Source organism: Rhizopus delemar, genomic scaffold, assembly GCF_000149305.1.
Source record: "Rhizopus delemar RA 99-880 supercont3.3 genomic scaffold, whole genome shotgun sequence".
Lineage (NCBI taxonomy): Eukaryota > Fungi > Mucoromycota > Mucoromycetes > Mucorales > Rhizopodaceae > Rhizopus > Rhizopus delemar.
Window position 1 is genome coordinate 1,721,245 of NW_027137829.1, and position 24,863 is coordinate 1,746,107.

The 24,863-nt window shown below is 35.8% G+C and overlaps 10 protein-coding genes across 10 annotated transcripts; 5 read left to right on the forward strand and 5 right to left on the reverse strand.

The window, feature by feature from the left end:
• Positions 1-1,765: 1,765 nt before the first annotated feature.
• Positions 1,766-2,111, reverse strand: RO3G_04851 (uncharacterized protein; the record flags this gene model as incomplete). Its single annotated transcript, XM_067659441.1, has 3 exons — positions 1,766-1,877; positions 1,929-2,041; positions 2,100-2,111. The coding sequence occupies 3 exons, from the start codon at positions 2,109-2,111 to the stop codon at positions 1,766-1,768; spliced, it is 237 nt and encodes a 78-aa protein (XP_067515542.1).
• A 505-nt stretch (positions 2,112-2,616) lies between these two features.
• Positions 2,617-4,251, reverse strand: RO3G_04852 (uncharacterized protein; the record flags this gene model as incomplete). Its single annotated transcript, XM_067659442.1, has 6 exons — positions 2,617-2,984; positions 3,039-3,287; positions 3,430-3,570; positions 3,627-3,876; positions 3,928-4,042; positions 4,097-4,251. 6 exons carry the CDS (start codon positions 4,249-4,251, stop codon positions 2,617-2,619), a joined length of 1,278 nt encoding a protein of 425 aa, XP_067515543.1.
• A 1,354-nt stretch (positions 4,252-5,605) lies between these two features.
• RO3G_04853 (uncharacterized protein) lies at positions 5,606-6,918 on the forward strand (the record flags this gene model as incomplete). Its single annotated transcript, XM_067659443.1, has 4 exons — positions 5,606-6,265; positions 6,320-6,476; positions 6,532-6,574; positions 6,624-6,918. The coding sequence occupies 4 exons, from the start codon at positions 5,606-5,608 to the stop codon at positions 6,916-6,918; spliced, it is 1,155 nt and encodes a 384-aa protein (XP_067515544.1).
• A 45-nt stretch (positions 6,919-6,963) lies between these two features.
• Positions 6,964-7,913, forward strand: RO3G_04854 (uncharacterized protein; the record flags this gene model as incomplete). Its single annotated transcript, XM_067659444.1, has 5 exons — positions 6,964-7,264; positions 7,315-7,430; positions 7,479-7,570; positions 7,624-7,783; positions 7,836-7,913. 5 exons carry the CDS (start codon positions 6,964-6,966, stop codon positions 7,911-7,913), a joined length of 747 nt encoding a protein of 248 aa, XP_067515545.1.
• Positions 7,914-8,357: 444 nt separating this feature from the next.
• Positions 8,358-9,904, reverse strand: RO3G_04855 (uncharacterized protein; the record flags this gene model as incomplete). Its single annotated transcript, XM_067659445.1, has 6 exons — positions 8,358-8,365; positions 8,460-8,842; positions 8,893-8,912; positions 9,079-9,136; positions 9,301-9,606; positions 9,654-9,904. The coding sequence occupies 6 exons, from the start codon at positions 9,902-9,904 to the stop codon at positions 8,358-8,360; spliced, it is 1,026 nt and encodes a 341-aa protein (XP_067515546.1).
• Positions 9,905-14,328: 4,424 nt separating this feature from the next.
• Positions 14,329-15,141, forward strand: RO3G_04856 (uncharacterized protein; the record flags this gene model as incomplete). Its single annotated transcript, XM_067659446.1, has 1 exon — positions 14,329-15,141. One exon carries the CDS (start codon positions 14,329-14,331, stop codon positions 15,139-15,141), a length of 813 nt encoding a protein of 270 aa, XP_067515547.1.
• Positions 15,142-16,230: 1,089 nt separating this feature from the next.
• RO3G_04857 (phosphate:H+ symporter) lies at positions 16,231-17,881 on the forward strand (the record flags this gene model as incomplete). The annotated part of the gene is made up of 3 exons (XM_067659447.1): positions 16,231-16,338; positions 16,384-16,482; positions 16,529-17,881. 3 exons carry the CDS (start codon positions 16,231-16,233, stop codon positions 17,879-17,881), a joined length of 1,560 nt encoding a protein of 519 aa, XP_067515548.1.
• An 839-nt stretch (positions 17,882-18,720) lies between these two features.
• Positions 18,721-20,404, forward strand: RO3G_04858 (uncharacterized protein; the record flags this gene model as incomplete). The annotated part of the gene is made up of 6 exons (XM_067659448.1): positions 18,721-18,773; positions 18,825-18,886; positions 18,932-19,369; positions 19,424-19,976; positions 20,031-20,256; positions 20,372-20,404. 6 exons carry the CDS (start codon positions 18,721-18,723, stop codon positions 20,402-20,404), a joined length of 1,365 nt encoding a protein of 454 aa, XP_067515549.1.
• Positions 20,405-20,902: 498 nt separating this feature from the next.
• On the reverse strand, positions 20,903-22,276 carry RO3G_04859 (uncharacterized protein; the record flags this gene model as incomplete). Its single annotated transcript, XM_067659449.1, has 5 exons — positions 20,903-21,373; positions 21,425-21,682; positions 21,738-21,935; positions 21,997-22,207; positions 22,266-22,276. The coding sequence occupies 5 exons, from the start codon at positions 22,274-22,276 to the stop codon at positions 20,903-20,905; spliced, it is 1,149 nt and encodes a 382-aa protein (XP_067515550.1).
• Positions 22,277-24,342: 2,066 nt separating this feature from the next.
• Positions 24,343-24,477, reverse strand: RO3G_04860 (uncharacterized protein; the record flags this gene model as incomplete). The annotated part of the gene is made up of 1 exon (XM_067659450.1): positions 24,343-24,477. The coding sequence occupies one exon, from the start codon at positions 24,475-24,477 to the stop codon at positions 24,343-24,345; it is 135 nt and encodes a 44-aa protein (XP_067515551.1).
• Between the last annotated feature and the right edge of the window lie 386 nt (positions 24,478-24,863).

The window sequence follows — 24,863 nt, forward strand, 5'->3', positions numbered from 1 at the left end:
AATAGTTTTCATCGTTTCTTTTTTTATTTACCGAATTTTGTATCTCCAAACCAACGAGTATAATAAATAAGTTTGACAGGAGGAAGTGCTATTGACATGATCTAAAGTAGATTGCGTTTTAAAAAAAGAAAAAAAAAAAAATAGAAGCCAAAAAAAAAAAAAGCTTTTTTTTTTTTTTTTTTTTTTTTTTTTTTTTTTTTTTTTTTGGAAATTGCCAAGGGAATTGTTAAACTCCGGAACTTAAATTCGTAGGACAAGAGCAGACAAAAATGTTCCACTCAGGTCACCTCAAAATAAAGAAAATGTTTTAAATAACTTGTATTTGGATATAAATGGTTAAATAATGTGAAGCAAAGCATTGGTAGGGATTTTCTTTTTCTTTGGTGATGTTATTAAAAAAAAAAAGGAGGGAGAAAGAGAGGGGATCGCTTTGGTTTGAAATAGATGCATACAAGTAAAGGAAATAGCAGTTTTAATTCCGACCCTCTATATATTTTTTTTTTTTTTTTGTAAATGCATTAATCTATTTAATTGAATAGACCAGGCTTGGCATAAGCAAGTTAAAATTAAGCGACAAGTATACTTTAGATGAAAAGAGTTGTAATGTTATTTAAATAGCATAAAGGATTTAAAAAATCCAATGTTTAATGTATTTTATCTTTTTATTCATAAAAACTGTGTTGAAATAAACAAGAAAAAAAAAAGGGGGGGGGGCTTTTGCCTGTTGGCTTATTTTAAACTCTTTGCTTGGTTGATGAAATGGAATGGAATAGTAATGATGTGTTTATTGTTGATAAAGATATGAATGCATCATTTGTTGACTATACTGTTTTGTTTGAGCTACCATTTGCATTAAATATGCGTGTTTTTGATTAGCTCGATTGATATAATCTAAAGTGATGTCCATATATGAACGTTTATTTAAAATAATAGGCTGTTGTAATAAATCAACGGCTGTTGTTCCATCCTTATTTTGTGTAAGTGTGTGATAACCAATTAATTCGGATAATGTAATATTAATACAATCACTTTCGCTTTTCTTTTCATTCATTTTTATATCAAAGCTGAAATTATAAAATAAAAAAGAGAAAGAAAAAGGAACAACTAAAACACTTTGTTTAAAGAACTATGATTTTTTTTTTCCCCAAAAAGTTTTTTTTAAAAAAAAAACAAAAAAACATGTAATTTAAACCTCCGTATTTTTTTTTTTTTCTTTTTTGAATTTCATGCACTTTTTTATGCTTTCTGTACCTGAGTAAAGAACACTACAATCAATTTGCTTTTATTTCCTACATTTAAACAATTATTACTTGGATTTCCAAAATAGCTTTAAAAGTTCTTTAAGATCAGGTCGTTTTTGGTGTCTTTATTTCAATCTATTTTGCTACCCCTGAATAACACTACAAAAAAAAAAAAAAAAAAAAAAAAAACACGGTTGAAAAGAAAGCGATTTTGTATCAAAATACCGTTTCCTTAAACCCACTGTATTGCGTTTGTCAATTAAATCGAGTAAAATTCAGAAATAAAAGTAATCCATTCAAAACTTTCATTGTTAAGAAGGTAGGAAAAACCACGTCTTTGATTGCTGATAACTTGTTCTATTTGCAATAAAACCTATTTTTGATCCAATCAAAAAAAAAAACCATACAAAAATAGGAATTTGAGAAAAAAAGGCGTTAACGTATTGTACATCGGCTTAGAACAATAGTTGAAGGGCTTCTTTTCTACAAAGTGTCTCTGTACTGATAGCAATGGTCGTTTTTATTTAAAGATAAACACCAGCGGCATTTGAAGCAAAAATAATTCCAAAGCCAAGAAGCGCGGAAGCAATAACGGCAGATTGAAATTGTTGAATGACGGGTGTCTTTTTTTCTTGACTAAAGTTTGAGTTAATAACTTTAGGTGTCTTATTTCTATTTTATTTTTACATGACAAAGGATCCAGCAGCAAATAAACCGATAGATAAAGTGATATATGCGGCTAAAAAGTATAAGGAACGTGGTATAGGTGCGCTGATGGGTGATCCAGACATCCACTCGTCCTTTTTATTTGTTATTAGTGTTGTAAAAGGAGTTGAAATATGTACAGAAAGAACTTACAATGACAGTCATCTTACAAGTAATGAATTAATGAAAAAAAGAAAAAGAAATAGAAAGCAATAAACAATTACTTGGCGGAGCTAGACTATTTTTTTTTTTGAACACAAAATCCAAAATGTAAGTTTCAACACAAATCAAGTCATCACATATTCTTTCAAATACATTAAAAGAAAAGCCTTGTGGAAATCTATTCAAGCTATTTATATTCATTTAGAGAAGTTTAAATAAACAGCTTTAAAAAAATACTATGTTAATCACTTTGGATATTAACCTAGATGATCTATTTTAACATTTCTGATTTGCTTATGTGTACTACTTTATAGTGTGTCTAATCCTATAAAAATCATGAATGACTTTGCTTGTCGTCTTTTTCTTCTCCTCCCCTCTTTTCTTGTTGTTGTCATCTGCAGAATGAGGCGTGTCAGTAAGAAAAACATTATGTGCTCAATTGGACTTTAAAATTGAAATATTGTATGAACTTCATGTAAATATGACATGTACAAAATGTTATTTATTATTATTTCCTTGGTTGATGTTGAATGAATGGTTGTTGTGGCGGAACAAAAGCAGGAGGTTTTGTATAAAAATTAATTTGCTGTTGTTCAACCATACTAATTAAAGAATTATCATTAACTGCAGGCACTTTGACTAGACGCCAGTTTTCTTTTGTATAAGTGGGTGTCAAGTTGGCATAAGGAGGTAAATTCTCTGCTTTTTCAGTGGTTGGATATGAAAATATTTTATGAGGTTGCAAAGATCCTCTGTAAGCTGGTTCACAAGATGGTATATTCTCCATTGTCTTTTCTATTATTTCTGTATTGTTGGCAGTTGCATTGGGCGGTAATCTAGATAACATGTTGGTAATGTTCTTTTGTAACAGTTTCACTATATTTCCTTTATTAATCATTTGATTCTTTTTATTGTTACTCTTTAGCTTACCAGTTTGCAATTCCTGTTCATCTACAGATTCTTCTTTTTCAATTCTTGATTCTTGATACTCAATCAATCTTTGCAAGAATTGATAATTTTCTGCCAATTCCTCTTCTACACTATCGGGTTTTTTATCCTCAATCGCGTCCAATAGCTGCTTCATATCTAACCCTTCTTTAGCAAGCCATGCCTCATTTAATTCTTTCGCGTTTTCTTCTTCTTTGGGTTTGAATCTCTTTACACGTTTTGCTTCACGACCTATATATGTACTTTCGTAGCTCACATTGGCATTATTAGAATCAAATGTAGGCGCAAAACTAGAAAAGGCGCCAAAATCAAGCCATTGAACTAAATAAAGGCATTAACAGAAAATTAAAAAAAAATTAAAAAAAAGTCTTACTTGGTACAACTGGCTTATCTTCATGTTTTATCATTTTAGGAGGATAGTTGGGAGGAGGAGCAATAGTTTGTTTTAAGGTTGGTATCTCTTCCTTTTTAGCAGGTTGTGAAGGATAGACGACCATTTCATGAATATTTTGAGCTATCAAAAAGAGTTAAACATCAATCATCATCAAAAGTAATATGAGCCTAGTTTACGCAATTGGTGACTGGGTGTTGATGTAGGATCTTTAACAAGTGTATCACTAAATACATATCCATCGATAGAAGGTCTAAACAAAGCGATTGTTTTGTATAATTCTTGCTTGTTATCTATCTCTTCTCCCAATCGATTGGATTCGAATTTTAAACAATTTTGTGCAAACTGGTACAAGCTCTTGAAGGTGTTCATATCGTCTTTGGATGAATGACTGGGTAAGACAGATAAAAATAAAGTATCAATGTCGGTCTATCAATAAGTTTAAGAATAGGGTTGTAATAAACGCACGAATGAATTTACTTTAAATGAACCAAGATCTTTATATTTTCCTTTATAAACACGATCTTCTATTGATTCCAAAGTGATTGATGCGCGTTCTTTTGGCTCACTCCATAAAATGCGTTGTTTATCAAATCTAATATTATTTAATGATTAAATAGCAACAATTATTACTTTTTTTTATTCGTACTCAATCATGGCATTCAGAAATTGCATCATTATTTTTTGCTTTGGTGATTGTGCATTAACATTATTACGTTTCTTTCTCGAAGCATATCGTCTTTCACGAATTGTTTGTATAGATTCTTGAGGTTGTTCTTCTACAGTAGAGCGTGTTGTGGGCATATCTGAAAAGAAAGAAAAAGAAAAAAATGCTTCTCCGCTGTTTTTGTATGTATAAAAAGGTTGCGGCACGTGATTGGCTTTCCTTTTCACACTTTTTTTTTTTTTGATAGAATGACAGATCAAGATGGATTTGTTACAGTAGAAAAGTTTAAATACAAGAGCGTTTCTAAAAAGAAGAGAAACAAGAAATACACTTTTAAAGATTCTGATGACTGGACATTAGAGGATATTCAAGCAAAATTAAAAGAAAGAAAGTAAAGAGTTGAAAGAAAAGTAAACAAACTTTTTATTTACTTGTTTTGTAGAGGAGTATTAGAGGGCAGTAGATTTTATAAAGAATTAATAGGTAAACAACAATATAGTATGTATGATAACAGTGGCTTATAGTAAACTAGAAATATTTAAACAGCATCTCTTTACAACAAAATTTAATGATATTGTTTGCTATGGTATTGGATCCATGCAAAAATCAAAGAATGCACAATATCAGTTTGTATTAGCTTTAATATTAAGAGAATTATTAAATGTAAGTCTTTTCTCATAATAAATCTATGATGAATATTAATACACAGAAAGATACCTGGTAAAATGTATATATTTGATCCTGTAATGACAGAATTAGACAAAGAATTATGTAAAGTGAATGAGATAGAGATCATCAAAGAGGATGAACAAGGAAAAAGGTCAATAAAACAATCAACCCTATTTTATATGCCACATTGTGGTAGAGGATTATACAGTAACACATTGAGTGCAAATTGGAATAAGGATCAGTTACCACTGGTTACAATCATTGGTAATCGATTCGACATGTATGTTGGCAGGTAAATATAGATGGATAGGATGACATGAACAGCAAGTTAATCCTATCCAACATAGTCAATTAGAAAAAGACTTGATTAGAGAATGTCCCTATCTTATTCCTGCTGTGGATATATTGGATATGATTTCATTTCCAAAAGAGTTTGATAACAATCAAGTATTCAATGACTTATCCATCCAAACATTTCCTGCAGAGAAAGCAACAACTGAATTTTGGGATAAAAATAAAATCATTTAATTGGTAGACAAAAATTACTTTTTTTAATGCCTTCGTACGCTTTATTCTTTTTTGGTTTACCCCCCTTTTTTTCCTTTTTACTTTTCAATGATATATCCTATATCAAACAAAATACCTACAAGATCCAACTATGAACAAATCAAGCAAAGACTGAATCCAACCAAACATTCTGTTATTTATCATAAAGGAGGAATCGTTCATACAAGAGATGATACGGACGTCGAACTTGATTTTCGTCAAGAAAGTAACTTTTTCTATCTTTCTGGAGTAGAAGCTGCTGGTTATCATATACTCATGTTGACAGACACTGACGAGATTTATCTCATTCCTCCAACAGTACCATCCGAACATCAATTATGGAAAGGAATACCTGATAGTCACGATACGTTGATAAAAAAATACGATGTGAACCATATCTTGACAGAAGAAGAGTTGCCCTCTTTTCTGACTCGACTTAAACCTTCTCTTGTCTATACCCTACCCTCAACAGACACGAGCTTCCTGGATCCTTTGAAAACCCTGGCCATCGATCGATATGAGTTGGTGTGGGCTGTGCATGAGGCACGATTGATAAAGAGTCCCTGGGAAATTTCCACGCTACGTTACGCAGCTCATATCTCTTCACACGCTCACCTCTCACTCATGTCATACGTAGCTCGTCATGATGCACTGCATGAGGCAGAATTGGAGGCTCGGTTTCGTTGGGTGTGTGCAAAGAACGGGTTGACACGACAGTGCTATATTCCTATCGTCGCCTCTGGACACAATGCAGCCATACTTCATTACACGGATAACAACAAGCCTCTGCCCTTGGGCCCCCACGCTCTTGTCTTGGTGGACGCGGGTGGTGAACGCCAATGCTATGGTAGCGATGTCACCCGTACTTTTCCTGTTTGTGGCAAGTTTTCAGAGGAGGCAAAGGATATTTATAACATTGTGCTCAAAGCACAAAACGTAAGCCCTTTCTGCTTGTTTAGCTGTCTTACAACTAACAATGATGCGCAATAGAGCGTGTTGGCCTGTCTGAAGCCAGGCGTTCATTGGCAAGATATGTCTGCTTTAGCTATACGGATTCTATGCGAAGGTTTAAAAAACCTCGGTATCTTAAAGGGCGATTTAGACGAATTGTTAAAATTGAGCTTGTATAAAGCATTTTATTTCCACGGTACCATCTTATTTTACTTGTAATTTTGGTATGTATTCATCACTGTATTCTATAGGGCTTGGTCATTCTGTAGGAATTGACTGCCATGATGTTGGAGGGTAAAAAGAATTTATAAGTGAAAAAGCAGACACTGATATTGTGAAAAAGAGAGGGTATTGGTATAGTATCAAGCAGGAAGGGTCAACCTTTAGAGCGATTGAATCGTCCTTTGGAAGAAAACATGGTGATTACAGTCGAGCCTGGCTTGTATTTTAATGATGTCAGTATCCAACAGTGGACAAGCAAGTATGAAACCTATTTTGATATCAACAAAATTAACCAATACCGTGTCATTGGTGGAGTTCGTATTGAAGATACAGTCTTGATCACAAAGGAAGGACACGAGAATTTTACGATTGTTCCAAAGGAAATAAAGGACATTGAGGCTATTATGAAAGCTTAAAAAATTTTCATTCTCAGAGAAATAACACACTGTTTTTTCTTGCACATGTCATTTCGTGTATTGTCAAGAGTCATTGCTTCCAGAACAGTGCAATCTACTGTTTCCTTGACTGCTGTCAAGGCAAGAACAACAGCAATTCCAGCTCTTGTGTTTCCTGTCTTACAACCTGTTCGAACTTATGCTAAAAAGAATAAAGACAGCAATAAAAAGTCTCGCCATATCGAACAAGAAGAGACCGTAGTAGAGCCTCTTTTTGATCAAGACAAGTTCCAAGGACGCTATGAACAGTGTATTCAGTCCCTTAAGGAGCATTTATCTAACATTCGTGTTGGTCGAGCTGCTCCATGTAAGTTTCAAATAGACTCTATAGTTTATGTATACTAAAGCAGGGTATAGCCTTGCTGGATAGTGTCAAGGTTCGTATTGAGAACACCAGTTATCCGTTAAAAGACCTTGCACAAGTGACTGTGAGAGATCCACAAACGCTGATGGTTATTTCACATGATGAGGATGTAAAGTACGCATAATAATGGTAGATTGTATACTAATAGATATAACAGTATGTGTCCTCCATTGACAAAGCTATTCGTGATGCTGGGCTGAATTTAAACCCAATGATTGAAAGCAAGGGTATTCGTGTACCCATTCCAAAGTACGAGTAACCGTATACAATGAATCCTCCTATGCTTACCTTATTCAATATAGAACTACTAAAGAAACAAGAGATAAGATGGCCAAGTTGGTGAATACAACAGGAGAACAATCAAAGACAAAAATTAGATCCATTCGTCAAGATGCCATGAAGTTGCTTAAAGAAGATAAAAAGCATCAATCTGCTGACGATATTAAAAAGTTGGAGAAATCTGTAAGAAAAGGTCAATATGTGTTACCTATACCTTATATTCTATTTAAAATAGGTTCAAAACATGACAGATAAGTTCAATAAAGCTATAGATGATTTGTTAAAAGCAAAAGTCAAGGAAATTCAATTATAATAATAATAATAAAAAAAAAAGTTTATTTAAACTACATGACTTGTACAGAATCGAATAACAGCTGGAGGACTAATTGTGAATTCACCATTCAATACATTTCTTGCTCTTGAAATAAGATGAAGGTACATTTCCACAAGGTGATTCCTGGTCTGTGATAACGTTAGCAAATCATCACTGCGACTTCTAAGCTTACCTTTTCGTCCACTTTGCCATTTGAAACGACGACATCTGCCCACTCTGAAATAAGAATAAACTGTGATCCAAGTTTAAGTAGCAACTTTGGATCTGTGAAATAATCTGTCAACAGCCACACCAACTGTTCATGTATTTTTTCATCCCATGCAACCACCTTTAATAAAAAGTTTTCCATGATGACTTGTCTCCATCTGACGTCTGCTATTAATTCATACAAGTTACGTTTCGTGACAATTTCAATCATGGTTCTTATAAAGCTAATATAAGTCTGTCTATAAACAATCCCTCTTTCATCAAAGTCGGGTGATGGCCAGGTCTGAATGATGAGTGGTAAGCATCGATGCAACGTACCCACATCGCGTTCTTGTACACGGTCTATCAGGTAATGCACAAACACTTTACGCGCAATGTCGCTTCGTACAAGCATACCTTGGAGAGCATTAAAGTCTGATTCCTTGATTTGTATCTTCATATCCGCATCTTCATTCACAAAAATCTCACACAGCACAGTCCACAGCACATTCTTGATCTCTTTATTTAATTTGGGTATTTTTGTGTTTAATGCAACAGCAGTGGGTGCATGTTCTGCTAGATTTAACAACTTGGTTGTGTAACTGATCAATTCCTCCAAATCATCAGGCGCGTTATCATCAACACTGCTTCTTAACCATTTTACAATACACGAAGCTAAAAAGTTGGAAATCATTGGGTCCATAAGCACCATGGCAAAGTCACTATACATGATGTTATTCAAACGGCTTTTGTAAATCGACAGTGTTCTTACGCATAAAGTGGAGTACCATTCTTTACTAAATCAAAACACTCTTTGATTTTAACAATAATTGATTCATCCATATTTTGGTTGCGTACACATGTATCAAGGGACCAGATCAACTGGTGGCATTTATCTAATTGAAGAGTCTACCTCAATGGGTTACAAAGCTATTCTTAATACAAATACCATCCTTACCTTTTCATAGCCTAAATCGTGATAGTTCATCAAAACATCAATACGTAAAGAACACAAACTAGGATAAGGTGTCGTCTCAAATACAATTCTAACCATTTGCATAAACATCAAATATATCTGCGGATCCCCACCGATGACTTCCATAAATTTATATACAATGGGATGTGTGCGTCTAATGAGCTATTAGAATCCCCTCCTATTCTCACAGTATAGTGTAGGTACCTTTGTTCAATAACTTCCTGATAACTATCTGGTTTTAAATTGATTGCCAGCTTTTGCAGTGTCTCATCGTGATGATAACTATTCAATAAAGGCAGCATGCTTTGTTGAAAGAAAGCTTCGTCTTGTTTGTATACGCGTTGTTTGATATTTAAAGGGCAGTTGGCAAACACATTCATATCCGATTTTAACTTTTCAATCACGTCTTCTCCCACATGTCTTTCAAATTTTTTTAAAAGTGCCATTGGAATGGGTTGCATCAAAGGTATATGAATATAAGGAAAGGTTTTATCAAAAAGATCATAGAATCTATTCATGATTAGCATTTTATAATGAAACGATTGTCGATTGCTTACTGTTCAAGCTGAAATGAAGAGCTTTCAATATATTTGACCGTTTCTATATTCAATGCATCCAAACAAGCTTTATGAATGTCTAAACGACTATAACCACAAAAATCCAAAAGTGGGTACATGTGCTCAATACCCAATAGATCTAAACCGTATTCTTTTTGAATGGTTTTTATTACTTCTGAGGGTTCTCTTGATTGAGATAATAAAGCACGAATATCTTCTTCTGCTGGTCCAATCAAGATTTTCTTTGACATGTTTTTACAATAATTAAAAGAGAAAAATGTAAAAAAAAAAATAGGTGACTTTTTATGTTTTCGCGCTTTAATAAAAAGAATGTCGCTGTTTAAGTTTTTTTTTTTTGTCACCAAGCTGAGCTAATTCATTTTAACGCGCTTTGTTGGTTACAAAATGTTTTCTCGTAAACAAAAAATCTCATTAATAAGCACTTGATAAAAGAAATAAGAATGAGTAGGCTAAAATAATACCAGGCTGTACCTAAGAGAGGCACAAGTAATTTATTTAATACAGGAATGGCTATTAATACACAAGGAATCTTTTTCAAGTATTGCTTAATAACTTTATGCAACATCCATTGATCACTTATTTTGTCAAAGATCCCTGTAACAAAAGTGATGGCATTATTTAATAAAAGTCATAATGATGTGAATATGTATTTATTTGGATTCAATCTATGCAAAGGTATCTTATTTAGAATAATTTGTATTCCATTGCTATCAAATGAATGAAACTGATCCCTTGTAATTGGCTTTGGTGTCATGTTTAATTAAAGAATTTGCAAATTATTTACACTCTGAATGAGTTTGAGATGATTAAATCATCATATAGTTAATAACGTCTATCATGTATAAAGTGTGTTTTTGTTTTATATTGTCAATTATAATAAAAAAAAAGATTAGCTCTCTGGAGGCATTTGATATAGATAAGTCGTCCTGTTTCTTTGCTTATTGAAATGAAGCAAAATAATCGAAACTTTCAGTGACTTGAAGTATATTTTTGTACTGAAATGTGCAACTATCATCCAAGTTTAACTTTCAAGAAGCAGCGTCAACTAAACAAATTACATACAGTTATGACGTCACTGTCAGGATCAGGGACCAAAGAACAAGGATAGTGTCACGCCCATTGATATTAAAGGGATAAACAAGAAGTAAAGCAAGCTGATAATACGCAGGAACACAATAGAGCTAGAACCCTAGGAATGAATATAGTACTTTACCCTACAGATAAGACACATAGCAATTAAGCAACAAGGGGATTTATGGATTTGAACAAGGATAGCTTTATTTATTTATTTATTACTTTCTAAATCTTTTAATTATGCCAAATATGTAATATATTGATAGCTGACAAAGCAAAGAGAAGTTGTATAAAGTAAATCAAGACTTTTTATACCTTTTTGAAATAAAAAGTTAGAATGGTATAGACAGACAGTTACAAGATTCCATCTTGAGATCAATGTACAATGTATATACATCAATTGGGTAATACATATTTTGGATCGAGGCTGCAGTTTGATTACAAAATATAGCTCTAGACAGAGCTCCTACTTTATGACAGCCATAGTCAATTGGTAACGTCATGTCAGATAAACATAATAAACAAGTTTTATTTTTTAAATTCTGTGATAAAAGAAGGTCTTGTCAGTTTTTTTTTTTTTTTTTTTTTTTTTTTTTTTTTTTTTTTTTTTTTTTTTTTTTTTTTTTTTTTTCTTTTTCGGACCCCCCCGGGCTTTTTTATTTTTTTTTGAAACCCCTTTTTTCGGGGGGCAAAATTTTTTTGGGGGACAGGGTTTCTTTGGGCTTTTTAAAGGGGGGAATTTTTTTGGGGCCTGCTTTGGTTGCCCAAAGAAACCCCCCAATTTTTGGGGTGTTCAGGGCCTTTTAAACCCCTTCAAAAAAAAAAAACCCCTTTCCGGTTACCAGAAAAAAAAGGGTTTCGCCCCCCAAAGCCATCCTGGACATCAAGCAGCGAAAGCTTATGATAAAAAGTTGATACAAGTCCTTTGAGTACAATCATGTTTCGGCTTTTATATCCAAAAATGACTTGTACCTTCACAAAGCAAACCGTACGAAACAAGGTTTGCGACACCCAACGTCAACAGAGTGTCAGCAGACCGCTTTTGATGCTTCATAAGCTTTGTGAAGTCGTCTTCTGATTGATACTTGCCGTGGCTGTCGGACTGCTCACCTCAGCGAAAAAAAAAAAAAATCTCTCTTTTTCTATCTTTAAGTCCCAGCATAAAGTCGTGTTTCTTTTTGCTCTTGCCCGAAGCGTCGCTTCTTTTTATGACAATAACGAAATGATTAATATATAAATAAGCAAAGAATAAGTCTATATTTATATATCACGTATTATACCTTCATTGAAATCGCGTAAAAACATCCTTGAAAGTATTGGCATAATATACTTGTTCATGAAACTCGCCTCTGATTTCAACATGTTTACTTTTGAAATATGTACATGAATTTTTTATCGTTCTATTTATGTTATTTTTCTCATTAAAAACGATCTATGTAAGATGCTTTGTCTATTTGGCATCAAGAGATCAAAATCATTATCGATTTCAGAGGATTTCTTGTATTTGTTTATATTTGAACTGACTTACATTTAAAACTCTTTTGCAAAAAGAGCCGCTGCTTCATCTGATGTCTCTGCAGAATATTTCTCCATGGCATATGCGAAACTGCTTATCGCCCTTCCTTATTTCTCTTTCAAGAAAAAAAAACCTCCCCTCTCTTCTGATATACATCTAATTTGATCTATATGGTTTACTGGGAAAATGAAGGATAAACAATCTATTTCAATCAGGGCAAGCATATAAAAGAGGAAATCAATCATGATCTTAAATTGCTGAGAGAGTTGCTCTCTTCAGCTAATTTGATACTTCTTTTTCTAAACTTGACCAGTTGATTGATAAAACTAATTCCTTCAAACATCAGCTATTGACATCAATGGTTTTTAATGGTATGCAAGGCATCCTTTAGTTGCCTACGTTCTTGTATACTTTACTTTCTGGAGATCAATCCTTTTCCAGCAAAACAGTTTATCTTTATTCTTTAATCTCGTACCTTGAGACGGACAATGAAGAACGACTGCCATCTGGGTCTATATAAAATTCGAACCACTTAAAAATTGGTTCGTACAAAGGGCCACTACGCTCCGTTCACAGCCTGTCCTTTTAATACAAGGCTTCATTGGAGCTCGCGTAGTATTATTGTTGTGATTTTTGGAGTAGCTGGTAGTTGATCAAAGTTGAAAATAGAGTGAAAAAGCAAACTTGATAATCGATGAGCCTCTTGAACCTCTTTATTGAGTGAAGAAAGGAGAGAAAGAGAGAGAGAGAGTCCATTAAATACATTTTTTATAAGGAGACAAAGATCAAGTTTATTAATGTGACAAATGATGTATTAGAATACGATTACAATTTATTCACTCATCCTGGTTGCGTCACTGATCACGTAATCAAAGAACTAAAGCACTACTGCGCTTTTATATTTCATTCTGAATAAAAGATCGTCTACGAGTAATCCTGTCAGTATCAAAGCAAACATTACGTGAAGTCGAATATGTTAAAGTAAATAGATAACATCTATCGAACTCATCCTATCAACCTATATACTGATCATGATTCGCGCACTCAGTTTGAACACCCCCTACTTTACACGTTGAAAAGCTCAAGAGTGTGTTGGATCAACAAGTTCCAAAAAAAAAAGCAGAATCTACCTTTTTATTTTACTGGTATTCATCTATTTTTTTTAGACACAAATAAACGAATTTAGCTATTGTAAGACAGAATAAAAGATAACTATTGTGTTTGGAAAATATTGATAAAAGCGTATGTTAAATGAATGCATACACAAAGAATATATTAAAATAATTGAAAAGCTAAAATAAAACAACTGAATTCAGTAAGATGAACATAGCGAGTTGAATGAGAAATAATCCCTTCTGAGTGTTCTATGCAACATCCCGGAAACCAGAATAAATAAATAAAAAAGAAACTTCCAACACAAGAATTCACCACAGCATACATATATTGAAGAGAAGTAGGAGGTCTTTTGAAAGAAGGAGACTCATTGTTTACTTTATCCTATGTCTCACGTTTAGCAACCAGAAGAATGTTAAAACTCTACTTGATTGGAATAAATCAACGACTGAAAGCAAAAGACAGATTGTATAATGCGGATGGAGTCTACACTGAAGCCCTCTTGACTTATTCTTCAAAATAAACCAATAAAGAAAATAAAGAGACGAAAAGGGGAAGTTTGGGGGGAGTTGGGGTTCTCCTCCCAACAGATTTAAAGTTGAGATGTTAGGGGACCTAAGGGTAGCGAAGATAAAGCGATTGATTTGTACTAAATAATTCGAGTTATAGCACAATGATACAATGTGATGGGTAGTTGCAAAGAAAGAAAGAAAGAAAAAAAAGATCGTGTCTTGTTTTCAATCTCCAACCGTCCATAAAATATTTCAATCTATTTGTTTTAGGTACCTGAGGTCTTACCGTCTTTTAATCTCATTTTTCACTTTATTTTATAAACTCCACTTTACTGACAACAGAGAAAAAAAAAATTTAAATAATTTTTCGTGGCTCCTATTTTTTTTTTTTTTTTCCTTTTCTTTTACACCTTTCTTTATTAAAAACAACAGCAACATAATGCCTTCTACGTTTACGAGAATCACACGTTCTACCTCTAAAACGGCTCAACCTGCTACCTTTGACACAGTGACACCTTTTACTTTAGATAAACCCACATCATCGATTGCTGACAAGTCCATATCGTTTGATACAACTATGACAGCCTCCAACGGTAGTACAACTGAAGATGTTACCTCTGATACAACGATAGATTCTATCTCTGATACGACCATGACACCCTCTACGTCTACTTCATCTTTAAAAGCAAAGAGGACGCGCTCCAAAGAACCCAAGCTCTTTCAGTGTACCGGTTACGGTGACTGTAAGATGGTGTTTACTCGTTCAGAACATTTAGCGAGACATACTCGTAAACACACTGGAGAGAAACCATTTAAATGTTGTATTCCTGGTTGTAAAAGGACATTCAGTCGGTTTGATAACATGATTCAGCATACACAAACCCACCGCGGTAAATTACCTACGAGTAATCTTGATCCTGAAGCAGAAGCAGAAAGACAAAAAGTGTTTGAAATGTATCATCGACAGAACCAAGAAAAGAATCAAGGGGAAATACCACTACAACACATTCAGCAGTTACATCCACTTCAACAGCTGCAGCATTTACAACCACAGCAGCTTCAGCAGCTACAGCAACTTCAACAACGACAGCAGACACCACCCCCTGCGTTATTAAGAGAACTCTGGCTGACACAAGATGAATTTGAGGCCCTTCAAGGCTTTGGTTTATTTCAACAAAAACCAGTCATTATTGATTCTTTTCAGGGTCTCGCTCAAGCGGTTTATATTGAACCCAATCCATCTCGTCCCTGATTCAACTAGCCACTCATTTCACTTTTGTATTTCTTTAAAGTTTAATCCTTTCATCTCTTTCATCTCTCCTTTCATGATAAATCATTCCTTTTCTTTACAATAAAAAGGTATATCCAACCTCTTTTGTCAGACAACGCCAATGTCACACTGCACCTTTCTTTTTATTGTCAGTCAGATCAGGAAGGGGAGGGGGAATTGAGGTTATTTTTATATTCCACTCGATGTCGATTGACCTACCACGCTTGACATTCTTTTTTTTTTTTTTTTTTTTCTTGTTTAACAAAGTGGATGGAGAGATCAAACAAGCTTTGAATCGTCCTCTTTTGAATGGCTTCTACTGCAGGATTCATAAAAGAAAACTTTGATTCTAATTTGATCAACCAACCTGTCTTGTTCTTTCTTGCTTATCAAATAAAGATTTCTTTAAAATGGAATAAACAAAGCTTGAATAGAACAAGCCTTTCTGAAAAAAAAGGTAAAACACAAGGCATGTTCTAGTATTGACGGTGATTGAATTCTATTTGTGATCAAGAAATCAGCATCCTTCTACAATCACTCCATGTGTGGTGGTGCATTGAGTCTTGCGGAAAGATAAAAATGAAGAAATAAAACACGTTGTGTTTTTTAAAACTGATCACTGTTTATATTTCTAGTTTTCTTTACAAAAGAAATAAAAAGGATTATTTTGACCAAATTTGTCCAATTTCTTTTTCTTTTTTTCTTAATTTGTACATTAAAGGACCTTTTAGTTGACATTTTTCCAAACTTTACTATTTTTCATTGTCCACTTGTTTTTATCAATAAATCAGTTGATGAAACGAAAAGGGTGGAAGGGTCAACTTCTTGACAAGATATTTTGAGCGTGGATTTCTTGGTAAGTTTGATTGGATGAAACATGAACCCTTTTTTTATTCGTGCAACTGACGCTTTGATTCTTTTATTTGAGTCTAATTTGGGTTAGAATTCACTAATCCACATGTTTCAATCGATTGGCTACTTGGTCAAGTCATTCGGTTGTACTCTAAGAAATAATATAAATTCATATCCTCTGTCAATCTATCATTCTTCTTCTTCTTTATTCTTCTTGTCATGTCACTTAGTACAGAAGAACATAAAACGATTCAAATGGATGAATCAATCAATCACGATCAACTCGCTTTAGATGCTCTCGAACGTCGTCGTGCTGCTTTAGATGAGGTACAGTGAAGAGTTGTATTCAATTCAATTTATTCATTTCATTAGATTGACAATGCAAAATTTGGATGGTTTCATATCCGTGCTTGTATTGTTTCCGGTATTGGTTTCTTTACGGATGCTTATGATATCTTTGCTATCAATTTGGTATCTACTATGATGGCCCATAATACTTCAAGCCAATGGTAACAAGACGCCTTATAATGTGGACACAGCCATCAAAGTGTCTTGTTCGGTCGGTACCGTGGTCGGTCAACTGTTGTTTGGTTATTTAGCAGATCGTGTGGGAAGAAAGAGAATGTATGGTGTGGAGCTGATGATCATCATTATCGGAACCGTCGGTCAATCATTAGCAGGCAATGGCCCTGCTGCTTCCTTTTGGGGCGTGATCACCTTTTGGCGTATTATTGTCGGTATCGGCATCGGGGGTGATTACCCTCTGTCCTCTGTCATCACCTCTGAATTTGCCACGACAAAACGTCGTGGGGCCATGATGGCCGCTGTCTTTGCCATGCAAGGTTTCGGTCAAGTCACCGCAGGCCTTGTCGGTCTGATCGTCACCGCCGCTTTCCAGAGCGCCATCAAGGCCGACCAGACCAAGTTGGACTATGTCTGGCGTATCGTCATCGGTCTGGGTGCTGTGCCTGGTGTGTGCGCGCTTTATTATCGTCTGACGATTCCCGAAACACCTCGTTTCACGATCGATGTTGAGCAAAAGGTGGAAAAGGGCATTCGGGACGCAAAGGCCTTTATCGAACGAGGTGCTTCGGCTGGTGACTATACGGATAACATTGCCATCACGCGTGATGAAGCCTCTCCCAAGGCTTCCTGGTCTGATTTCTGCAGTCATTTTGGCAAGTGGGAAAATGGCAAGGTCCTCTTTGGTGCTGCTTATTCTTGGTTCGCTCTTGACATTGCCTGGTACGGTCTCGGTCTGAATAACTCGATCATCTTGTCCAACATTGGCTTCGGGGGTTCGTCTGATCCTTATACGGCCGTCTTTCGTGTCTGTGTGGGAAATGTGATTATCAACTTGCTTGGTTCTGTTCCTGGCTATTGGATCTCTGTCTTCACCATCGACAAGTTGGGTCGCAAGACGATCCAAATCATGGGCTTTACTATGTTGACCATCATGTTCGTCATCCTCGGTTTTGGTTATAACAAGATCCTCGAAACGTCGGATGCCCTCTTTATCGTTCTCTACACAATCACTCAAATCTTTTTCAATTTTGGTCCAAACACAACGACCTTTATCGTTCCTGGTGAATGCTTCCCTACCCGTTACAGGTCTACGGCCCATGGTATTTCCGCTGCCTCTGGTAAGGTGGGCTCCATTGTTGCTCAAGTCGGTTTTGGTCTCTTGAAGGATATCGGGGGTTCGAACAAGTGGATAGACCACTTGCTTGAACTCTTTGCTTTCTTCATGATGACCGGTATCTTTTCATCCTTCTTGATCCCTGAAACAAAAGGAAAGACCCTCGAAGAATTATCTGGTGAACTTCCTCCAAGAGAAACTGCTGATAAACAGATCAAAGGCGTATATTAATTTTTATTATTATTATTATTGATGTCATGTACACTATTATTCCCGTCTCTTCTTTATTTTAACCCAAATTTAATAATAAACATTTTTTTTTTCCTCTTCAACTTTTTTTTTTTTTTTATATTTAAAATGAGTTATTCACCCATCCTTCGTTCAAGAACAGCGCGTAATTCTTTAGCTTCAGCCTTTAGCACAAAATCAGATTCAACTCATTTGTCTCGAACTCTTTCTAAGCTTTTGGATCGTTTTGATCTCTTTGAACATCTGGATCCCGAAGAAGCTGTAAAACAGCAGCAGGATCTATTGGAAAAATACAATCAGATACTTGCAAGGTTCTTTCTTTTTATAAACGCTTTATTGATCTAATGCCAACTGTTTCACTTTATATAGTCAAAAGGAACCGTCTATTATACCAGATGAGGACAGTATTGTTAAGAGCATTTATGACCATTGTAAAAGAATATGTTTGAATTCTTCTTTTTTTCTATTTGCTAATTTATTTGGCTACAGTAAAACAGGATACACAAACTTCAGAAAAGGCATTTCAGTTTGCACACTTGCATAATAAATTATCTTCATCAGTAAAGAAAAGAAAGAAAAAAAAATTTTAGTGAAACACTCATAATGATATATACTCTTCATAGAGACGGTTAGAAAAAAGATGGTCTGTTCTCTACTTGATCCTATTATTAAACAATTTACCACCAGAAAATCAGCAGAGAGAATCAACAAAGACTGTAATGCTCTCTTTTATTGTGTGATCTGAAAGGGGAGCCAACTAACTTTCTTTTTCTAGTCGGGTACTCAAAGTCCGATATCCATCCCTCCCTCTGGACTACCTAATGTTGAACAAGACATGGACCATGTACGACCCTTTAAACATTATGAAATGCATGTAAACAATCTCTCAAGCCATGCAAAGAAAAAGGCTAACTTTCCATTTTAGCGACACGACCGATCCACCCGCGATACAACTTGCCAAAGTCAAGGCGGCATACAAAAGAAATGGTAGGTCTGAGTGCAAAGGTTGACATCCACTAACAGAAAACATAGTGTCAGAATCGGATATCTTGCGTGATCTGGTCTTTGTCTTTCAAGGGATCAACGGACAATATATCAAGGCGGATCCATCCACAGATGAATACTTTATCGACAAACAGTTTCTTCATCTATCCAATCCGACAGAGCAACTCGTCTATCGCCTGACAGAGACCGGTTGGCTCTATGGCCGCGTTCGAAAGTTTGTAGAGGATCACATGGATTCGAGCAAGATCGGCTTGGTCGGTCAGTCGCTCTGTGCGGCTATTCAGGATGAGCTGACGGCCTATTACAAATTGATTGCCATCATTGAGGCGCAAGTGGAAAAGCAACTTGTTCAGCGGAACCCGGTGATGAACGAACAGAGTTTGACACTCAAAAGGCTGCTGGTCTGGATGGAAGATGCCAACAGTAAGATGAAGCTGATCAGTATACTTGTGGATGCTTGTCAAGGTAGGTGGGTGTAGTGGCATGACGTTGTACACAGGTACCTATTGTGTCTCATAGGCCAAAAAGGTGGAGGGTTGGTGAGCGCTTTGCATAATTATACCAAGCATGGAGATCCCTTCATCAAAGGGTTTATTACCAACATGCTGCAGGTGGTATCCAAACCGTTTTATGATATGTTGCAGCGGTGGGTATATGAAGGTGAACTGGATGATCCTTATGAGGAATTCTTTGTTGCTTGTGATTTCGCAGTATCTGAAGAAGTCCTTTGGCAGCACAAGTATTCAATACGTGAAAACATGCTGCCCTCCTTTCTTTCCAAAGAGTTGGCCCAAAAGATTTTTTCGATTGGCAAATCTCTCAATTTCATTCGTTACAGCTGCCATGACAGTATGGATGAATATGACATACCCACCCACACAAGGGATAAATTCAAATATGGTGAACTACAGGCGGTTGAAAGGGCTATTGATACCATCTATTTAGACACAAGCAAGTCTCTCTTGGACTTGTTAAAGACGAAATATAAACTGATGGATCATCTACGTGCTCTTAAAAGATACTTACTGCTTGGACAAGGGGATTTTATTCAATACTTGATGGATGTATTAGGGTAATTAAGAAGGGAAGGTTGTGTTGATCTCTTGATGCTTATACGGTTCCATAGAGTCAAGCTCGACAAACCTGCCACGACACTATTTCGTCATAACCTGACCGGTGTCTTGGAGACCACCATTCGATCCTCCAACGCTCAATACGATGAACCAGAGATTCTGAATCGACTGGACGTCCGATTACTCGAGATCCAAAAGAATGATTCAGGCTGGGACGTATTCACGCTGGATTACCACGTCGATGCCCCCATCAATACTGTCATCAATCCGAACGCCATGGTACGCTACCTTCAAGTGTTTAATTTTCTCTGGCGACTCAAACGGGTGGAATATACCCTGTCAGCCTCATGGAGACAGTGGGGAAAAGTCAGTCGCGAATTTTCTCAGCTTCCAGATGTGTCGCAGGACCTTCATCAGGCACAGATGACGATACAGAGAATGATTCACTTTATATACCAACTACAGCATTATGTGCTATTTGAAGTGTTGGAGTGCTCTTGGGAGAAGCTAGAGAATGATATCGAGCATCGCTGCATTGATTTGGATTCTATCATTGAATCACATACAAACTATTTGAATGAAATCACCGAAAAAGGCTTCCTGAGCGGACTCAAAGAGAAGGTGCTCGCAGAGAGATTGAATGCGATTTTTGATTGCATATTGCAATATAAAATCATGCTGGATCGCTTGTATGAGCACGCGTGCCAAGAAGCAGTCAGACAAAGTGACGATGCCAACACAAGTGAAGATAGCGAGTCACTCAATAAGATCAGACGCGATCATGAAGACATTGAAGGTGCATTCACCATGCAAGTATTACAATTTTTAGACATGCTGAAGTCATACCATGACGAAGACTTGCGGTCGTTATCCACACGGCTTGATTATAATAATTTTTATTTCTTAAATAATAAATAAGAACTTGTTAATATTTTGAAGGAGGAATATGTTCTTCAACACGATTCAATTTGCCCTTTTGGAAATAGTCTTCCAAAAACATTTCCAAACGTTTGATACCAGCCACATTATCATTTCCTTCCCTCTTGGGATATTTGGGAACGATGTCCGTTTGAATTAGTTTTAGAAGCTTGGGCGTCTGGGTGGGATAGGCTTCTAGTAGACGCTTGGCAGCTACTTCTAGCATGCCCATCACAAGAATAGGTGTGATTTCACGAGGTGGCATGTTGGAGATACGTGCCAGCCAGATCCATGCGTGCTTGATCGGGTAAGGATTCTCGGGCTGTCCAGGATCAGGTTCGGTTTGACACAAGGCACCGTAAAACATAACATAACACTTTTGTTCTTCGGCATGTTGCAAAAATGTTTGAAATGTCTTGGTATCTTTGTTGGTGTAATTGTAATGAAGTCTGAGCTTGATTTCTTCGTCAGAGAGATTCTACAAAAATAATGGGTAAGCTGAATTTTCATATGCATCTTGTGGTCTTACATGATTATCATCATGATATTGGGGAATGAGATAAGGGCATCTCTTAAAAAGACGGCCCATAAGATAATCGAGAAAAGTTGGTATGGTACTAACGAGAAGATAGGCGAATCGAGCTAAAAAGTAAGCAGCGAATGGTGTAGCATGGACTTCTTGCTTTACTTGTTCTAAAAATGCCTTTGCTAGGAAATTCAATAAAACCTCAAATGCTTCTTGCGATTGACCTTGAACTGCTATCAAGTGATTATACATTACAGTATACTGTAGAAAAAAATCAATATATTATTCAAAAAAGAAGATCGGTCGATATGCTTACCTTTTCAAAGATAACGTTATGTTTGTATTGTAATTGAGTAACCGTTCGTTTAACCAGTCTTCGTGCTTCAAAGATTTGCTTTCTAAATGCCGAGTCACTTTGCAATTTTGGTTTGAGATTTTGCTTAAAGTATTCAATCTTTTGAAAATGTTTTTTGTATTCTTCTAATCCTTCTTGTGAAGTAGCCACAGAATTTCTCTAAATACAATCATGCTATTAAAAGATGATGAAAAGAGAGAGAGCATAACCGAGAACTCACCAATTTCAATTCTTTTTCAGCCCTTTCCTTTTCGGCCTGCTTCTTCTTTTCCTCTTCCTCCTTTTCTTTCTTTTCTTTCTCTGCTCGTTCTTTCTCAGCTGCTAATTCTGTCTCTCTTCTACTCTTATCGTATGCAATAGCAGCTTCTACCTTTTCGCTCCACTGCTTCATTTCTTGCTCAAACGTTGCATCATCCTCATCAAAAATATTTCTAAGGATTTTAAAGTGTCAGAGAGCTGTATCCGCTTGCAAAAGTGGAAATACTTTACGCTGCTTTCATGCTTGCTCTAATCTTTTCTATCTCTTTACGTTCTTTCTCTCGTCTCTTCTTATCCTCTTCTAATATCTTTTCTGTTCTTTCTTTTACTTTCTGAGCGAGTTGTCGGCGTTTTTCTTGCTCATTGGTTTCTGGAGACCTTGTCTATAGTAAAATAAAACTTTAGTTTTCATAAAAGTTCAAACCAATTCTTTGCTTACACGATTGTTTGTCATGTAAGGTTCCATGTACATTGCAGGCTCAAGAATTTTAATGATGCTTAGATCTTTTGAGCTATATGAAGTCGCCGGCCTATTAAAAACCAACGAGCTATATCATTAGGCCTTTTCTATTGTGCTTTTTCTTCTCAATTCACCTCGTCGTAAAGTACATAATACTCGTATCGGTGTCTGATTCATATTCAGAATCTGAATCTGGTACCGTGTATACGTTAGGATTCGTTACTCTAACTGGCATCACTTGCATTCTTGTTAAAAAAGGAAGCTTTTTTTTTTTCTTGCTTATTTTTTTAGAGGGCGAGTCTATGTGTGAGCGCGTGTGTGACCACTGTTCTGAGTTTATTCAGAGCAAACTTCAAGGGCGAAACTGATCCAAACAGCTTTCTTTTTCCAAGCAGTAGAATCTCCCATTCTATTGTTCTTTATCGTGGTAGAACTCTCTGTTTAATTAAGATGCATTGAGGTAAATATAGTTGCTTTACACATTAAAGAATCAATTGACAATATCTGCATATCTTTCTTTCATCCAAGCAGGTTGAAAAAACCCAACTTGTGTTGATTATGTTTAAAGTAGAAACCTACATCAGGTTGATATAGTTCACATTATTTTAAATGGATATTTCAATAAATAAACCAAAATTAAATACATTCGCTCTAATCTTTGCAGGTAATACTGAGCGGGCCTCATGTAGGTTATAAATCTATAGAAACAAAACTATATAAAGGGGTAAGGTGTTGCTAGGATCTCCTTGATTTACTTCTTTCTATTTTAATGCTAAACTGTAAAGTTAGCCTTGATGAAAGGAGTTACCAGTTGTTATGAGCGAACATAAAAAAAAAAAAAAAAAAAAACGCAGTTTGTGTTGCTACTGCAACATTTGAAGGTTTGCTTTAGAATACCAAAAATCATTGGTACCTGGTCTTCTTTTACGCTTTTTTAATTACTCTCAATCTTTTCTTTTGCAATTCATATTTATGTGCATGCATACACTACGTCCTTTCTCTTGCTCGGATCACAAACTTATATTTGCAGGTATATGATCGTAATTTATATAATTACTCATTTTCATAGTACTTACTCAGTTGTTTCATTAGATTAACGGAAAACTTTAAACGAGCTTTCAAAGTTTATATGTTTTGATACAAATATACAGTGTAAATTTATAAGTGTCACAAAGCAAAACTTGTAATCTATCGTAGCTTGATAGTCAATTATCCTATATGATTTTAATTTAAAGTATTTCAAAATCAGTATACTCTCACGTGAGATATAAATCCAAGCCTTATGTAGATACGCATATAGTTTCTTTGTAGTTGATGTTCCTGATGTTTTTTTCTCAATTTAAAAAGTAGAGTTACACACACTTTAATGATGAAAAGAATTCAGAAAAAGGGCTTGTCCCCGATTTTTTTAACGTGCTTTTTTTTACAGCTGAAAGATGACAAACCAATCACATTCTAATTCACTGTCGCCCCACAGCAAACAACCCACTTCTGCCTTTCAGTGGCCAATTCCACCTTCCAGTCAACCAGGTGGTTCTTCCGAAATCAGTATCAAAGAAATATTAGATCGTTACAGTGATGATCCTGAACTACTAAAATGCATTTTAGCAGCTAAATCTGAGGAAGACAAGGTGAAAAGGGAGATAGGTTAGTTTATACTATATATTAACACGAAAGCTCTGTTTTCCCAGAAAAAAGCAGCACGCGATACACTAAAAGCAGAAGAGGCTCGAATTCAACTTCGGCAAATGGATCTAGAGTTTGTAAGAGAACAATCAAAGCCGAGAACAGCAGCACCCCCTTATGTTTATGGACTTGCTCCCGTTCAGCAGCAAGTGCTCGCTCGTTTCAACTATCCTCAGCAACCACCTCAATCACAACAGAGACAACAACAACAACAACAGCAACAACAACAACAGCAGCAGCAGCAGCCGTCAGAGCAAACACAACAACACCGACCTCCTCCTTCTCCAGCCATACCATATCCTCACTCAGCTCATCCGCTTTGTCCCCCATCTTCTTCAGCCGACTACCGTTTAAAGACACCTAGTATAGAAGAAAGACCATCACTAAAGCGCAATCGATCCTCTATATCCAATGATACAGAGCAAGACAAGTTATCTCATGACAAAGTGATGGAGGCATTGAAAGCAAAGATTCAGAGAAGTAGCAATCCTCAATCACCTTTATCAGCACCAAAAGATACCAAAAAGAAAAAGCAAATGCCTCGCCCAGCAATGAAAGTGGATATAGTCAACCAATCGCCTTCCTCAAGCTCGCCAAGGTCAGCTAAGCCTATTCTACCTCCAATTGATACTAGTTTAGGCAGAATAAATCAATCATTAGAAGAAAATAACAGTACAGGTAAT